The sequence below is a fragment of the Rhipicephalus sanguineus genome, chromosome 11 (genome assembly GCF_013339695.2).
Source record: "Rhipicephalus sanguineus isolate Rsan-2018 chromosome 11, BIME_Rsan_1.4, whole genome shotgun sequence".
Classification (NCBI taxonomy): domain Eukaryota; kingdom Metazoa; phylum Arthropoda; class Arachnida; order Ixodida; family Ixodidae; genus Rhipicephalus; species Rhipicephalus sanguineus.
The window spans coordinates 35,733,245-35,751,710 of record NC_051186.1 but is presented as its reverse complement, the minus strand read 5'-3'; the positions used below and the strand labels follow the sequence as shown (position 1 = coordinate 35,751,710).

Genomic DNA, 18,466 nt, shown 5'->3' with positions numbered 1-18,466 from the left:
CTCATCATCTTGTTTCACCTTTCCTTTCTCTGTTTGCATATTGCGCTCTCTCCTCCTAACCCTCACTTCTCTTTCCCACCCCTTGCTAGGCTATACCGTACATAGTTATGCCATGGTTTACCCTCTCACTTCCTTTTATTCATCCTTTCCCTCCTCCTCACCCTCACTTCCCTTTCCCACACCCTTGATATATTATACAATGCATGGCTATGCTATACTAGGAACTGCTTGGCACATACCCGCCGAATTTTCCGTCTACGACACCGGCCTTACTCCGAGCATAAACAGCTCCGCTTTTAAAAATGTCAGAGTTGTTGTGGAAAAATAATCGTCAACCCTGGCGGTTTAGCGAGCGTGGCCTCCGCGATTAGCTACGGCTGCTCGGCGCGCCGACGGAGCCAATCACGGAGGCCACGGGTTTAGTGCCTACGGACTACGGCGTTCCACTGCGGAGGATGGGATCACTGTTTCAGTTCCGAGTCTTGGGTGCCTAATTATCATAAGGGGGAAGCGCAAGAAATGCTCGTGTGCACGCGAGCACGTTAGATAAACTCAAGAAGTCAAGATTGATTCGCAGCCTTGCAGTGAAGCGTCTTTCGCAGACAGCATGCTGCTTCGGCACGCGGAAGCATTGTATTCGATTTCAGAACAGGGATCTTCCCTTCGACTCACTCGCTACCTGATGATTTCAGGTGCTCCAAATTTTTATACAGGCTGTAGAAGTTAGAAAACAGCCCCGAAAACTACGTTGGAAAAATACCCGCACGAATGTAATTTTTTCACATGACCTGTTTTGCGAAGGTCCCACGGTGGCTGTCATGGCGGAGTACGACGCCCTACCGGATATTGGTCACGGCTGCGGCCATAACCTGGTAGCGCAGGGCGCTCTCGGAGTCGCCGTGGCTGTCAAGGAGGTCGTGAACAAGGTCCATGACTTCAAAGGAAAGGTACGCTACGGCGCTATCGTGTACGAAATGCCTAAGGAAAAGTAAGACCACAAGGGAAGCGATTCGTTCGAGGGATTTTTGCATCACGTTTATCTGTAACGTTTCGCTGTTAAAACAATCACAGGGTCCTTTATACATTTGCCTATGTCGACTCGAATGCGAAAGCCATCTTGTTTTTATTGTTAGTCGATTGTTTTTATCGTTAGTCGGAGTGACCTGGTGATAAGGTTACGAAATGACCACAAAAAGAATCGGTGCCTTACATCTCAGCTGTTTATTCATGATACTATAGTGCTATAGTGAAAGGCGCGAAGCCGAAGACGGACCAGTAGAGAGAGAGAGAGAGACACACACACACAAACACACACACACACACACACACACACACACACACACACACACACACACACACACACACACACACACACACACACACACACACACACACACACACACACACACACACACACACACACACACACACACACACACACACACACACACACACACACACACGGCACCACTTCCAACAATGTTAAAAAACAGGTGCTGTTTATACAGACAGTACTGTCACATTTTATCGGTGCACAGTCGCATTCAGAAACTATAGCTCTTTTCGTTATAATGATGTGGGTGCCACACTCTCGCAACAATCACCTGCTTCAACAATATTTTTTGCCTCAATTATCAATCTAGTCCACTTATCACGACTCCTCGTGATCACAGAGCAGGGGCAAAAATCGGGCGAACACTTGCAATGTCGGCAATGGATTGTGAGGGGCGGCCTTCTCTGCCATTTCTAACATTACTGCAATGCTGTCTGTGCCTGTGTATGTTGCGTGAGTGGCATCCACATCATTATCACGAAAACAACTACAGTTTATGAATGCGACTGCACACCGATGGAGTGTGACGGCACTGTCTGTATAAATAGCAGCTGTTTTTTAAACATTGTTAGAAGTGGCGCCCCGTGAGTGTGTCTCTCTATTGGTCCGTCGTCGTATTCGCGCCTTTAACCCTCGGATCATGTAAAACCAACACGCCAAGTTGTCCACTCTGACCTTTATTGCGATAGCTATTATATGGACACTCTCGACGGGTTCTTGCCGTTGGCGTCTCCGACGGCGTCATTTTCTACATAAAGTCGAAATTGATTCCGTCAACCCGCGAATCCCATGTTCTACACGCGAGTAAAATCTCGCGAGCGCTAGCGACGACCGCGCGTGAAGCAGAGATTAAACGAGCCGGCCGTCTCCGTTGCAGGAAGGGCGCATGCGATAACATCACCCCACGCGCGAGGCCTACCGTCGATTGCTCATCAAGCAGACAGGAAACGCCCCGCCCGTCTTTCGTAAGGAGCATAAAGGGACGCCAGGGAAGGGGGGAGGGGGCTGCGTCGCTCGAAGGGCGCGGTCGCTGGCGCGCGCGCTATCTCGCAGGCATCAGGAGGCGGCCCGTAAACTCGCTGTGCTCTCAAAGCTTACTTCGCGTTTAGAGAACCGACAGCACGAAAACCGCTTCGGTCCCTGGAGCAGCCGTATTCCATTAAGCCAGTGTTTTATCGAGTTACACGAGATTGGATCCAAAAGCGCTAGCTGCTAGCCTTACTTCGTATAGCATTACAACTTGTTGCTATCGCATTCATTGCTTTGCCCTTAAGCAAAACTGTGATTTTTTGTTCAGTACGCGCGATGAAGTTCAGAGATGAAAGTTTCGTTGTTACATGATGACTCACCGATTGAATGAATGCTGCAGATTGTGGTTCTGGGCACGCCCGCCGAAGAGGACAACGTGGGCAAGATAACGCTGCTCGAGAAGGGCGCCTTCGATGACATCGACGTGGCGATGGTGGCGCACCCTGGTCCCCAGGACGCCCTGAGGATGGAATTCTTGTCCAGCCAGAAGGTGCGAGGCTTGAAGAACGCGACTCCTATCTATGACGTTTACAAAAATGAGTTAGTGCCGTCAAAACGCACACTGGTCTTGGTGAAGGTATTGGTTTCTTATGTGGCTGTTTTTTTACACAACTTAGAAATTTAAGTGCATTTGTATAAAAGAAGGCAAAGGTATTCCTAAAATGTAACTAAATTACTGTCCAGTACAAATTACAGTACAAAGTACGATAATAGATTTTCTAGCGAGGGAATTAATCACACACCCCGAGCACCAGTTCTTGATGCCTAAAAACAAGCAAGCAGGCTGCTTGTACCTTCTGCCGAAGATTCATAAGGTTTGCATAGACCAACTACCCTAGTAGCACCAAATGTTGACACAACGTTGCCGCCACATTGAGAAAGTTGCTTCAACGTTGTTGAAACACTCGGTGCTACTAGGGTACTTATGGCGCAAATCCCAGGCAGACCAAGAGTATCCAACAATAATACACCTACAGAGTCGCTATCAAAATTTCTAAATCATCATTTATCTAATATACCATCTACCCTTCTGTCCTTTGTTCGATGTACGCCTCATTTCCTTTGAATTATACATTCCATAAACGAAATACAAACACTCTCGGATCAGGCCATTCTGTTAACATTAGATGTCTGCTCCTTGTATACGAATGTGCCTATCACCGAAGGGATTGAAGCGGCCTTAAAGTGACTCATAGAAAGCAAGCAAAGACATAATGCTGAAGTTTACCTCTCGTTACTGAAATTAGTCCTGACGCTTAATTATTTCGAATTGGATTCGTCCTACTACCTACTATGGGAACCCCTTTTGCGCCAACATAGGCCAACATTGTTTATGAGAAAGTTAGAATCAGAGCGGCTGAAATCATCTCCGGTAAAGCCTTCCATCTATCTCCGCTACATAGACGACATGTTTATTATGTGGGAAGATGGCATGAGCGCACTAAACGCATTCGTTGACCACCGTAACAAGTTTCACCTTACTATTAAATTTACCATGCACCATTCTTCCTGTGAAATCAACTTCCTAGACACGACGGTATGTATTGAAACAGAAAAATTAAAGATGACGCTCTACAGAAAACCAACAGACAGCCAACAATGCCTACATTGCACTAGTCATCACCCGCGACACTGCAAACAAGGGATATTTGTCCGGCAGGCGAGGCGTGTAAGAAGGATCTGTAGCGACGACGGCGATTACGTTCACGACTTAAGCAACCTAAAGGAAGCATTAGTTGAAAGAAATTACCCGCAAGATGCTCTAAACAAGGTCTACAACGAAGCATGTCAATTAGGTAGGCAATCAACACAAGCTAAAAGAGCCCCCGTAGCACAGCCCTACTAGCCGCTAACATTCATAACCAAAACCTCAAATGTGCTCCCAAACATAAATAATATCCTCCGCAAGTATTATCCAATATTAGAAAGCAACGGGCGCCTTAGAAAACGTTTCCCGAAGTACCAAAGGTCGTGTATCGCCGCAATTGGAGCATCAAGGACATGTTAGTGCATGCAAAAGTAAACCCTCATTCTAATGCCCACATAAAACCTTGTTCTCAACCAAGATGCAAGACTTGCAAACACCTTCCATATGACGTTATAGTTAAGAGCACCCCAAGTGATTACGCCCATAATATAAAATCTAGTTTTACCTGTACTAGTTCAAACGGTATCTACAAGATCGAATGTTCATATTGTCACAAATAGTACATCGGCGAAACAGGACAGCCTGTTAATGTTAGATTAAACGGACACCGCGCGGACACGGCGAAGAAATTACCGAAACTACTGACACAGCATTTTAATGTAGCAGGTCACAACTTCGACGATCTCAAATTTTACATACTTCAGTCAAACTTCCTTCCTGTCCCCAAGAGACAGAAAATATACAGTCATACCTTATTCACACGTTTAATACACTCCAGCCAACATGTATAAACGTTTCAGGGTATGCTTGAATCCATCCGATATGGTACATACGCAGCGAAAACCAATGAGAGTTAAGCCCTCCTAAAAGGAATTGCTAACCTACCATTCTGACAACCATAATTCGCCGCCTTTTTTGTCCACGGAATACCTCTTTCCTTTTGACTCACCTAGTACGTCACGGCGCCTCCCCCCCCCCCCCCCGCTTTTGCAGCTGCCCTCTCCTCCTCCTATGTTGGGATTGGAGGAAGGCTACGAAGCCCATACATGCAAGCGCTAAGGAAAGCAGTTGCAGCCTTGAAAAAGAGAAGTCCGCTTGTCGAAACGTCGACTCCAGCACACAAACCCCGTTTACGAATTTTGCATCATTACAACAAAAGGTAATTTAATCATTGTAATTCTATTATTGTAATTTCATTACCGGCATGTCTGATCTCTATCAAGCTGATTTTAGTAAATATATTTCCACGTACTCCTAGACCCTCGGATAGTTGGGTATCGGTTTTGCACGTCAAATGATGCAGCAAGAGGCGGAAATCCTCATTGACGTTAACCTACCTATCCAAAGTTACGCTGCGTGCATATCTGTGGTATTTGCCTGCGTCGTATTGGGCTCCCAAACAACTCAGGTTCCTGTCCTATATGTTCGAGAGCTCTCCCGGCTCATACTTGTGCATACGCTTTTGCTATTGCAATAGCCAATAGCCAAAGCTCGTTAACATTAGCGATCATCTAGCCACATTTAACCAACATTATGCAACATTTAGCCATTATTAACCGGCACCTACAGCCGACAGTATCGATAATTCAGACAACAACCTTGTCAACAACCTTGACAGTGCTAAGCAGTGCTGGCAGCACGTGAGTAAATGCGGTAGGTCCGGAACTGTTCCCCGTTCAAAAATTGTTGTGGGGGGGGCGGGTTGATGAACTTTCGCACCCTGGAGGAAGGAAACACGGTGAAAGCGTGAAACATTCCTCTACCCCTCTCCACGAGAAAACCGCGCGAGCAGACAGCGGAAGGGCAAGCTTCTCCCATGCGCAAATATAAGAAGAAGCGAGCGAGCTCGCCGACGACTTTTAAATGCGCCCGTCGGGCTCCTAGCGCCACCTCGCTGGTAATGAAGAAACGCTTATTATCGCCTGCTGTCTCTGAGTCCGTCCAGCGCTAAATGGTGTGTATATAACGCTCGCCGTTAGCTACGTGGAGGATCTGCGTTTCGTGGCGTAGTGGATAGCGCCGCTCGCTGCGGATCAAGAGGCCCCTGGTTCGATTCCGCGCTTCGGAACCATTTTTGTGAGTTAATTTTCTTTGGGGCCTTTATATATATATACATACTTATACATATACGGTGCATGACGGCGGCGACGGCGACGGCAAAATCCAGCCGAGACTGTCCATATAATTGCTATCGCAATAAAAGAAAACGGAGGGAGTGTCACGCGATTCAGCTAACCTCGGCAAGCCAACCTTCTCTGACGCCGCCCCGCCCGCCCAGTGCGTGGTGTGCCTCCTGGGAAGGACTAGGGCCCCGCAGCGACAGCAGCAGACGCAACTAAGCGAGCCGACCAATCGTAGCGCTTGACCATCACGTGACCAGGGCCGATTTCTCCCTTAAATTTTTTTATGAGTGTAGTCCGTTACAATCTAAGAATATATACAAGCTCCGCCCCATAACTGCAGTGCACCTGCCGTTCATCTGTGCGAGAGAGCCGTGTTAGGTAGTCTATGTTCTAACCGTAAGGACTTTTTCGCTACTAATGTAAACACTACGCATACGTAGAATTTAAAGTTCGTCGTTCCTACTCAAAATATATGTTTGGCTTAGCAGTGATGTCGGAATTTTTGCTGAAACTGGGTAGAAAGTTCAACTTTTCTACCTAAAGCTAGCGACACGAACATGTGTTTCCGTGGAAAAATAACCTAACTGAAATATGCATAAATTCCTTGACGTCACGGAAATGAGAAAATGTCAGCGGTGTGGGCGGAACCAACCTCCTTGGGGCGGAAACGGTGGAACTCACATTTATTCCGAAGTTGAAACCGACCATGACCGGCTGTTTGCCGGTCATGTAGGCTCCCTATTGAAGATTGCCACGCGACGCTCCCTCCTGGTGCCTCTCTTCCTCAATGCACACAAGAAATTAGGAAGGCGTTGGCGTTCAGCGTTCCTTTGTGCGCGCAGCTGACGGTGACGTACACGGGCAAGGCGTCGCACGCAGCCGCCAGTCCCTGGGATGGTGTGAACGCGGCGGACGCGGCCGTGTCGGCTTACCTCAGCCTGGTGCTGCTCAGACTTCGCATCAAGGACACGGCCAGTATACTCGGCAAGTAAATATGGTTCTTGTCGAAAACCACCGGGGAAAACTCAGACGAGTGGCTCAGATGTTGACGCCCAGCCGTAGGATTCGCTATTAGACATTCAGTGACGGATAACATTCGGGCTATCGCAGTGGCTCAGTGCCTACTGCAACCTGTGCTGTTTGGTTCAAGACTACAGGTTCCACTCTTGTATCCTGCGGTGGAGCCTCACTTTACGCTAGTGCACATCTCAGTAGGACAAACTGTTCGGCTTTTTTGGTATTGCATTACAATAGTGTCAAGTAGAGCAGTGAACACGCGGCCCGCGGGCCGCATGCGACCCGGCCTGCACACGACTGGCATCGTGCCATTAAAAAGAAATTCTTACTAAGCATGTTCGTGAGCTACACAGATGTGACTGGTCTTAAATCCTTGTCGCGAGGCGTCCCATCCGGTCATCATGTTTTAAAGCATAGCCGTAGAATTGGCGTCCTGATTTCAGTCGTTCTGAAGACCAATATCGATATGTTTCTCGAAACCCCACGCTGAATCCCCTTCGAAACTGACCCATATAACAGATATGGAAAACGCCTTCTTGCAAATGTAAACAGTAGCCGATATTTTGCTCAAAAGAATGGCGTATAGACAACGATATAGAGAGGTTTGTTTATTGGTAAGGCAGTAAGCATCTTGACTTATTACTGAGCATAAAAACGAAAAAAAAAAGAGCACATTATGAGTGGTTAAATAATTGAAGCTAGCTTCCACAGCGTTGCACCTGATATACGAAACTTAGTTCAGTTCGCTTAGACAGTTACCGCTACACAAAGCGTATTTTAACATGCACATGCGCCAACGTTCCCATACTGACCCACGTCTGTGTCGCTGGTTTTAGGTGGGAAACTTGAACGTCGTGGTAAATTTCGTCGTGTATACTGACATCGCTGCTCAGTTAAACATAACATTTCAGGTAGTAACGACGAACCTTCAACTCTTATTACGCGTAGTGCTTACATTAGCCGAGAAAAGGTATACTTACGGCTAGCGCGACTGTCTTTTACAGGTGAAAAAATCACAGCATATCCACGGGGTGAATGATGATGAGTGGGGCGAAGCTACGGAGGGAATCATCTGTAAACCGTGAAACTCTTCCGTGAAATGCGCCCAGTACATAATATAAAGAGTGTGAAACATCGTGTATATATTAAACATCAAACTTTTATTGTACTGTTGGTTTACGTGGTCCCTTCATTATCACTTGTGATCGGTGAAATGCAAGGAAGAAGTCCGCTCCCGAGCGAAAGAGCGCCAAGAGCGACCGCATTCCCCGCTCGCCCTGTGCGAATTAAAGGCAAGGCTAGAGGGAAGACAGGACGCGCGTTCCACGACGCGAGGTCGGTAGCATGCCCAACGAAAGCCAACGGAACGCGATCGTGCAAGTGCTCCGGCTTCGCATCGCCTCATGGTTCCATTTAGCGTCCCAAAACCAAATATATTGCTCAAGGTGTGCCTTGCGTTTTTCGTAGAAATAATTTCTTTATCATGTACATTAAGACGAAAAGTTGAAAGCTCACTAGAGTGTATCGCCCGCAAAGTATGTCTTTTAGTGTGATTTAACTCTCGTACGGCAGGGTCCTCGCGCCGTTGCCGGTCCACCTCGCCCGTTGACGATCGGGCGAGGTGGCTACATACAACTACTACTACTACACTTTAAGAAAAACATCTGGCGTTCTTTCGTTCTGCTTTTACAAAACATCTGGCGTCTTTCGTTGGTTTATTTCATCAATCAACGGCGTTTTGAACAAAATTTTTATTGTTTAATCACGCACAGGAGAAATCTCACCAGGCACTACCTTGGAGGTAAACAATGGCTGCTAATAGGAATGAGAGACAGAAGAAGTCGGCTTTCAGCTAACACTTACACTTCTACTTCTACTAACGTTTCCTACTGGAACATGCCAATGGCTGCTAATGGGGAATGAGAGACAGAAGAATTCGGCTTTTAGTTAACGCGCACGCTGCGAATTTTTTATTGTTCAACAACGCACAGGAGAAATCTCCCACCGGCACCACCTTGGAGGTCAAAGCGTAAGACTTGTTACGGACTACTACGATGACGACGATTACGAGGGACGAACGGGTGCCGCCTTAAGGAGCTTCGCCCCTAAAACAGGCGCACCGCGGTTATGTGGGCCGAGCTGACTTTTTCTATTAGGTCGTAACAGAGTACTATTAGCCCCGAGAAGTTGGGGTGGCGCCGCCTGGCGAGAGGCGTGGATGACGTCACGGCAAGGACTCTTCGACGCCCGCCGTAACGCGCCGGCATATTACGCGCTTGCTTCGTGCGCTGTTCCGCTGTTTACGTTCGCTTTTTGCCTGTCTCAAGCTTCAGATGAATGAGCATCGATAATGTTCCTAGTAAAACGACAGAAAGTTATATGCATTTTTTCTGCACTGTCCCCAACGGTGCCCGCGCGCCGTCGTGCACATTTTGAAAGGGGTGATCAGGTTTGTTGTGTCGCGCTGCTAACTTCGGAGGTCTGATTCCCGACCACCGCAGCCGCGTTCCGACGGGTGTGAAAAGCAACATTCCTCTGCTGAGATACAGGAGCATTCGATGCGGTCAAAATTAATCTGCAGCGTGTCTCACAATCATGTCGTGGCCTTGACACGCAAGACACCTTATTCACATTATTAGTTTGCGTTGTTCACGGGCGATTCCTTTAAAAAATATGATGGTTTCGCCTCCACAAGTATTATTTACATCGGACGCGTTCGCGATCGGCGGACAGCGTTCTTGCCGGTGTGCCAAGCCCCGCGGACAATTACGAAAGCGCATGCAGTATTGAGCTTCGCAAAATATCTCGAAAGCGCTCGCCCGAGAATACTGCCGTAGTGGCTGTATTTGTTTTTTTTTTGTGTACTCGCTAAGTCATCATGTTGTTTAGTTTCACGTATTTCTCGCAATAATTTCGGGGCTTCATTTACTACAAAAAAAGTTGAGGTTAATTGCGGAAATTTCTTATTGCTGTGAGATTGTGTCTTCATGCAGCATCGTAGCAATGGCGCTGTTACACTTGTATAAGTACTAGTTTAGATAGCCAGCTCATAAATTTTTTTTTTTGCATTTGATATACCCCTGAGCATCATGAACCTTTATTTGGACATGACGTGCGAGACCATTAATTAACTCATTAAGGCGAATGACGTTCAATTATTACGTGGGCCACGTCACTGAGAGTGCCATCGAAACAGTTCAAAACGCTCATTTCGACTTTCAGGCGTTTGTTTTGCAGACGATTGTTATCAACAGTGCTCCCACGAGGATTTTATATTACCGCTTGTGACCCGGCGGTTGATCGGACCAGCAAATCATGCAAATAGGGGTATACGGCCCCATAATCCCAGACGAGTGTTGAGAAGAAATGTTTACATAATCCAAGTATACTAACACCTCAGAATTTCCGAAAGCATTGTGTGCGTGGCAGTATTATTTTGTTTATTTCCCGGATGTATTAAGTGATTCTTTACGATAGACAGATTCATCTAAAGTCTTCTGTAGCAGAAAGAGCAATTCTGTCAAATCACCTAGATAATCTGCAAAGGCAGACATAACTTGTACGATAAGCCGCAATATAGTTAGCGAATTGAAAACGTCCTAACTCAATTTGTAATCTTCGGGACGCGTGTTCTAACCGTGGAGTCTACGCCAAGTTGTAATGAAGTTAGAACCATTAGCGTACATTTTTTAGCACCGATGTCTTGGAGTACGCTGGGAAAACAACGAATGTCTTGCTCTCGTGCATCACCTTTTCACGGTGAAGTTTCCGTTCGGACGGGAATTCGCCCATTATAAGCCATATTATGCAAACTTTCTACACCTTACTAAACTTTCGCTAGTAGTGTAAACTTCAACCTTTTCCCTTGGGAGATTTGCATCGCAAGAATGAGCAGTAATCCCCACCGTGTCGCGAAAGAGCGGGTACGCGGCGGGCGCAGAAAAAGGCGATCTTCGTCCGCGGAGCAAGCGAGTCCTTGCCGTGACGTCACATCGCCGCGACTGCCGCGCCGCCAGTGTTCGTTCTCGGGGCTAATAGCCTAGTTCATTGTTTTCACAGGTGTGTGGAGGGTTCTTCATAGGGGGGGGGGGGCAAGTTTACACCCCTTGGGGTGTCAAGTTACACCTTGACACCCCTTTCCGGACAGCGTGTGTCCTTTGCACAGCGCTGATCGAGGATTGCGGCCAGTACCCGAACATCATCGCCGAGTCGAGCCGCCTGGTGTGTAGCGTGCTCACGCCGGATCCAGAGGACGAGCTAGACGATCTGCAGGCACGCGCCGAGCGCTGCCTGGACGCGGCCGCGCACGCCACGGGATGCAAGGCGACCATCGCCCGTGGCCGCCGATGCAAGCTGTTCGCGCACAACGACGCGCTCGTCAGTAGCTACAGGAGTCACGGAAAGGAACTGGGTAATGCTCGAACGCTAAGGACAACTCGGGTGAAAGCACATGCCCTCACGAGGCCCTCGTTAAATTACAGTTGAACACACTCATATAGCGAACTATTGGTAACAACGAAGTAAACACGAACTTTGGGTGGTCATGCTTCTAGAAGAGTCAGAGTAGGGACTAGTTGGTTGTGCATAGTCGATACTTGCAACGCGCTGCTCGAAGACAAAGAATGACGCACAGAAAGAACACACGTATGCACACAAGACGAGCGCGATCTAACACCTGTATATTTGGTGAAAAATGACAAGTATATTCGCGGCGGGAGAAGGAAAGACATAAGGAGCATGCGCAATGCACACAACAAGAGAAAAGCCATCCGCATCGCGCCATCAAGTCTGTCCACATGGACACGGACAGACTTGATGGCGTGACGCGGATGGCTGTGCTCTTGTCGAGTGCATTGCGCATGCTACTTGTGCCTTTCCTTCTCCCGCCGCGAATATATGTCATTTTTCACCAAATATACAGGTGTTAGATCGCGCTCGTCTCGTGTGCATACTTTTTGCGCGTCATACTTTGCGTTCGAGCAGCGCGTTGCAAGTATCGACTATGGTCATGCATCAATTTAGTGACCCCCGCCACGGTGGTCTAGTGGTTATGGCGCTCGACTGCTGACCCGAAGGTCGCGGGATCGAATCCCGGCCGCGGCGGCTGCATTTTCGATGGAGGCGAGAATGTTTGAGGCCCGTGTACTTAGATTTAGGTGCACGTTAAAGAACCCCAGGTGGTCTAAATCTCCGGAGCCCTCCACTACGGCGTCTCTCATAATCATATCGTGGTTTTGGGACGTTAAACCCCAGATATTATTATTATTATTTAGTGACATTTATTCTTTCTATAACGAAGCCGAAACCACTAAAGCTGCCGTGATGCCGGCTATAACGAAGAAAAAATTGGTTCTCGCGAGGCTCAAACTCGAAAAGTAGCATAAAAAGCAAAATAAATATTAAAAAACAATTCACAGCCACATTTTGTTTAATATGTGGCTGTGAATTGACGCCACCAGCTGAAAATCACATCGTCCTTTAAATAAATGGGAAAGCGGGCCTGCTTCGTGAACTGAACTTTGTTCTGTTGCAATTTTACCTGCTCGTGTTTCGGTATATCAGGTTGAATTGCCACAAGGAGGCAGGTAAGGATGACCTCGTTTAGAGTGAGCTTGAAGCCTAGAATAATGCCTTCTCACATCTGGGATTCTCGCGTGAGCCAAACTGCCGCTTTGTTAGAGCCAGTTTATGTATTTCTACTGTTACAACGAATATCGCGTATAACGAAATAACTTATGGTCCCCATGCTTCTTCCTTATAACGAGGTTCGGTCGTATTTATACGCTTCTATTCTTGGGCAGCGCACAAACAGAGTGGAAAGAAAGAACATGGGAGGCGTTGGTCTAACTAATGGAGATGTTCCAACTCGCATGCCTTGCAATTTTACTTTGACGATGCCTGTTGATTGTATTAGTGGCACAGTTATATCATTTTGTATCGTTGGCTTGTTTGCACATTTGCACTTATGGTGAAATAAAGCTTTTTTTTTAAAATACCTTTCTTGTACTGTCCTCACGCACTTCTTCATCCTAGGTTCTTCTACAGGATACGCACATAAAACTGAGGCTTCGTGTAACGCAGGCGTGCACTTCGTGGACATGGAGCTTACCCGCCCCGTGCCCACGGGACGCGCCTGCGACTCGGCCAACGTGTCCCAGGAGGTGCCCATGCTGCTGCCAGAGTTCGCCATCGGCCCCGTGCAAGCGAGCCACTCGAGAGAGTTCGCAAAGATAGCAGGATCCGAGATCGCCCAGGCTCCCACGCGGGTACGACAACCATTGGCGCAGCCAGGGGCAATTGGGGGGGGGGGGGGTGCAACCACCCTTCCCCCCAGAATTTTTAAATTTTGCATGTGTATATATACACGCGCACCTACAAACACACGCACGAAATTACATAAAGGGTGGTTGAACATGTGACGTCAAATTACGAGGCGTCATAGTGATGTCATGATGACAAATTTTGGCGACCTGTGGCGATGTGATGACGTCATAGGGTGACGTCTGCACATGATTTCTTGCGTCACTCGTCTGCATGCCGACGCCGCCGACGGTCAATTTTCGCGTTTGATGAGGCATTAAGGCTTCGGCTTAATAATCCTACCCGTTGTAGCAGATAGGTGGAACAAGCCCCCCAAAAGATGTCGTTCTTGTGTAGCGATTGGTGTAGCTCTAAATCCTGCGCTAAACGCAGCTCCACTACTGTGAAGCACGAGGAAGCGCGTAGCACGCGTGCATTCTGCGATTCCTATTCGTAGAGTTCCCACTGCTCCGCTTCCCGAACCATCGATGACGTCAATGTTTGAAATAAGCATGTAGGGTTTCCCCGGCACGAGTAGAGTCTTATTAGGGAGGTTCGAAATCGAAAACTCGGTGTGCGACATGCGCGCTACTTTTTGCTGCGCTTTATCGACCTCCTGCTTACGGCAGTAGAGATACGTGTCGTCTGCAGCGTTTTCCGTCAGGTTGTCTTCCCCTTCAGATGTAGCGCCGCAGAAGCGCCGGTGGAGGAGCAATTGTGCAATTCGCGAGGCGATGGCGTCCTCCCTTGCGCGGCGCTGGAGTCAGGCGCGTGTTTTTGAAGTGGTTTTAGCGATATTAAGTTAATTATTGCGATTACTTCTTGGTTATTTCTGTTAATTATATTATTTTAGACTTAGTTCGTCTATTTTAACCCGGTCTTGAGCATTGATAGCCTTGTTTTAGGCCTGTAATGACCATTTGATTTTGAGCGTGGTCACACCACATGAGATTTATGGATGGACGACAAGCAGTGCCCTTAATGTGCTACGCACATAAACGACAAATCTTTAAGAAATGTCGCCGGTGGCCTTAAATTTCTCCATGATTGACCCTGTTGCAGAGGGTGACCCAGCTGCTGGCGCTGACTGCTCTGGACGTATTCGCCGACCCCCAGCTGTTGCCGAAGGCGCGAAAGGACCTCAAGGAATGGAAGGCGGCCAGGCAGCCGCCCTGCACCTGCCCCAGTGGGGAGGACTGTAGCTTGAAGGCTAACTGAAGGACACCGAGAATGCTATGTGACGTTTAGCTGACATATCTCTATAGCGAGCAGAAGTGAACACCAGCGATTGGTCTTTTGTTATAATGCGTTGAATTTGCCATTCTGACCATAAAATGCACTATTTCACGATAAAAGCTTTCCTCTACCTGTATTTTTTTTATCTTCGCTGGCAAATTTGGCATCGTTCTTATCTTGCGGGGTGCATGGCTATCACTTTATTCTATTTACTGGCCCAAAGTCGTGGGATCTAGAGTGCAAGAATAGTCGTGCGCTTTAACTGAATCACGAAGAACTTAAGCGAAAAAGGCAGAAGTTCATGGGAAGATGGAAGCTTCAGGAGATGAAAAATTCGTGAGCACGGGATGCCGCTGGAGACGACGTTTCGACAAGCGGAATTGAAGCGGTCATTCGGAATACTTTTACCTAATGCCTAATATTGTCCGCATGCTGGTTTGGGATCCGCCGCAACGGCACAGCGCTGTGACGTTGCGCAGGGCAGCACGGGGTAAGGGGTTCATTTCCGGCCGCGGCGCCTTATTTTGATGGCTGACGGAAGCTGGAACGCACATGTAGGGACCGTACATTTGGGTGCACGTGTGCAACGTCAGAGAACACTGTAGGTGGTCTAATTTAATTTCGTACTGTACGCTCCGGCGTAACCACATGTAGCCACTGTGCAGCTTCAGGACGTTAAAGACCACAGTTGCTTTGGGAATGACATCGAGCTCACGCCGAAGCTCGGTGTCATTCAACCTGACTAGAGCACTATGCGGTAGTGGAAGTCTGGTTTCCATTTAATTGAGTTTGCGAGCTTCATGTATGTTTAGATGCGAAACACGGATAGCAATAAAACGGTTTCATTCCGGGTACAGTGAACTTACCGAGTGCTGCGCCTTCACGGTGCGAGGAAACCGCGCCATAGAACACGTGCGGCTGTCAACTGTACTGGCTAGAATGCTGAGCGGCTGAAATCCTATACTTGAGGGCGCATAGTTTCCAGCGCTTTTGCACCATAGGTGGTTGCTCTGCTGAAAGCCAGCTGATGTATTGCGATATTGCTTTCACGTTACGTCACGGAAGCAGCTTCAGTGCTAGCTCTCCAAGGTAGTGGCCATGGTGACGTCAGTTCACAATATAATCAGGCGTGCATCGCTTTGCTCGAGACAGCGTGACTATAGCGGATAATCACTGCAACGAATTCGTCCATCAGTGCGATGCGCTCCGTTACGCGCTTATTCAGATTCTGGAGCCGCGATTGCCTAAAGACGGGGGCCACCGTGAAGACTACCGCGTTTTTATCGCTGATCACTTTAAGTATGAAATGAAATAAGCAAACAATCGCTCGTAGAGAATACACGCACTGCGCACACTCGATGCGCATGCATCTGGAACAAAATGTATGTATACTACGTATCTCCAGGAAGGAAACGCGCATGCAAGCAATGTTCGAGCAGTGCTTGATATAGGCAATCTTCCATAAAACACATGTGCGCCGTCATATTGGGCTGGTAAACACATGCTTTATTATTATAATGTATCCCAACGTGAATTTCATGAAACGTCGAATGCACCAACGCAACCGTTTTTCTGTAGCACTGTTCATTTAGTTAAAGCACAAAACGGCAAGATTAACAGCCCAATAAGGTGGTACCGAAAGCCATCCGTAAAATAGTCTATATAGTTCTATAAATACGGGATACAGCGATGTCTCCCTCTCCGCGATGCAGCTTCGAAGGATGCCGCAGCCGCAGATCGCGCGAAATGTCTACACCGCAGACCTGCATGTCTGGTGCAATCACTTCAGGCAGCCGAGCAGAACGAAGGCACGGCTGGTGGTTACGATCAACGTGTTTGAACGGAGACCACACGAAAAATGGCCCGTAGCTCATTGCGTTAATCACGCGTATCGTGCATCACGCCCACGCCCATGATTATGCTGTTCCGTGATCACATCAAATGCATTCCACATTTGCAATTATAAATGCAATCTACTTCACTGACCGCGCCTATTCCATCGGAATGGATATGGGCCGGGCACGTAGCACGTCGGCAGGATAACCGGTGGTCATTAAGGGTAACTGAATGGATTCCAAGAGATGACAAACGCGTGAGGGGGAGACAGAAAATTAGGTGGGTAGATGAGATTAAGAAGTTTGCAGGTATTACGTGGCAGCAGAAAGCACAGGACCGGGTGATTGGAGGAACATGGGACAGGCCTTTGCCCTGCAGTGGACATAGACAGGCTGATGATGACTTCACTTTTCAGCCCCGCTAACAGAAGGCATACACACTGAATACGAACGTTTACTAATCCATCGACGTTGACTCACGTAACAATCAAAACAACGGAATATGACCGTCAAAGCTGTCCAGGTGATGTCGCCGTCATATGTCACGTGTGTAAGTTGATTGTCGTATCAGGTGACGCAGCAGTGAGACTTTTCGAAAAGTGATATCTCAGGCACGTAGGCTTTTAGCCAACGGGGAAAAGAATGGCCTTGAGAAAGAGTTTTGGAGCTTATCACTTTCGTGACCGCGCCTATTCCCATCGATGGTATGTTATCGATGGCCTTAAGTTTAAATTTTGGCACTCTGCGAGCGGTGAGTGCGTCTGGGCAGCTAAAAACGGCAGCATTTTATCAGTTTCGCTTTGGAGTTTCTTTTTTTGGGGGGGGATTTTTAAAGCTCCTTCTCAGTTGAGGAAGTGAGCGCTCGTGATTTCGGTTGTGGCGTCGACGTCGGTCGCGGGTGTTCCACAAAAACAGCAAATTTCGACGGATTCCGATGAATCTGAGCTTTAATCTCTGGATGATGGTAGCAGTACAGACACGGAAGACGATTTCGATTCTTCAGTAGGGACGGCGATAGTGCGTCAAACCGCCCCAGAACATCAGCAGGTATCCGCCGGTAAGTTTCGCTCTCTCCTAGTGCCGTTTTATCGCTTCCGCGCGTTGATGTAAACGTATCCGGCCCGTACTAAAGGTCACAGCTATTATCTGCAAGGTGTCAACTTTGTAGAGGCTGAAACATTTGGCGCCGGCTGCAGAAAGAGCGGAGTTCTCTCCGCGAAGACGGCGTGGAGAGGACCTTGACCTAACGCTCCGGAGTGCCGTGCGGCGGCTTCTTCGTGTTGTTTTTCACCGCAGAAGTTGTCAGAGAGGTATGCAACCACACAAATAAGTATGCGTAGATGTATATTTTTTGAAAAGCCAACGCACAATGAGAAGGGCTGATCTTGGGGGAGGTCACTGAGGAGGAGATGCGCCTGTTCGTCGGACTTCTGGTGTACACGGAATTCGTCGCGCCTGCATTGCAATTGGAGTCGACGAAACATATTTCCAGGCCTTCTACAACCATCAGCACGGCACGGTACGAAGAACTTTATTTAAAGCATCCTGAGAAGTGCCATGCCACGGAAAATGTTCAAGGCGTTGCTTGCCTTCTTGAGTGTGTCTGATCCGGAGAAGACGCCCGTCGCATCCCGCGGGAACTGTCACCGCGTGTCTCCTCTACTGCAACACATGAGTGATTCATTAGCGGTATTTCTTTCGAACGCGTCGAAACCTTTCCGTGGATGAGAAGATGGTGAAATATAAAGGTCAGTCTGGTGTTCGGCAGTACATGAGGGACAAAGTGGTCCAATGAGGATGCAAACTGTGGGTTCTGGAAGATTCGGAAAACGGGGTACACTGTTCATTTCAACGTATACACGGGAAGGCAGCTCGGGAGGCCCAGCACTAAAGAAAAAAGCAGGAGAAATAAAATACCAGAACTGCAAACTATGCTACGAAGAAA

The 18,466-nt window shown here is 47.9% G+C and overlaps 2 protein-coding genes across 4 annotated transcripts in view; one reads left to right on the top strand and one right to left on the bottom strand.

Moving 5' to 3' along the window:
* LOC119373656 (ribonuclease Oy) overlaps window positions 1-18,466 on the bottom strand; it is a 335,955-nt gene that overhangs the window by 122,890 nt on the left and 194,599 nt on the right. The gene's annotated exons all lie outside the window — the stretch shown is intronic.
* On the top strand, window positions 13,237-14,674 carry LOC119374525 (uncharacterized). Its single transcript, XM_037644661.2, has 2 exons — window positions 13,237-13,416; window positions 14,513-14,674. The coding sequence occupies exons 1-2, from the start codon at window positions 13,249-13,251 to the stop codon at window positions 14,666-14,668; spliced, it is 324 nt and encodes a 107-aa protein (XP_037500589.1). The 5' UTR covers window positions 13,237-13,248; the 3' UTR covers window positions 14,669-14,674.

Coding starts and splice junctions, on each gene's coding strand:
- LOC119374525 (XM_037644661.2), top strand. CDS start 13,249: ATGGAGCTTACCCGCCCCGTGCCCACGGGACGCGCCTGCGACTCGGCC. Junction 13,417..14,512: donor TCGCCCAGGCTCCCACGCGG/GTACGACAACCA, acceptor ACCCTGTTGCAG/AGGGTGACCCAGCTGCTGGC.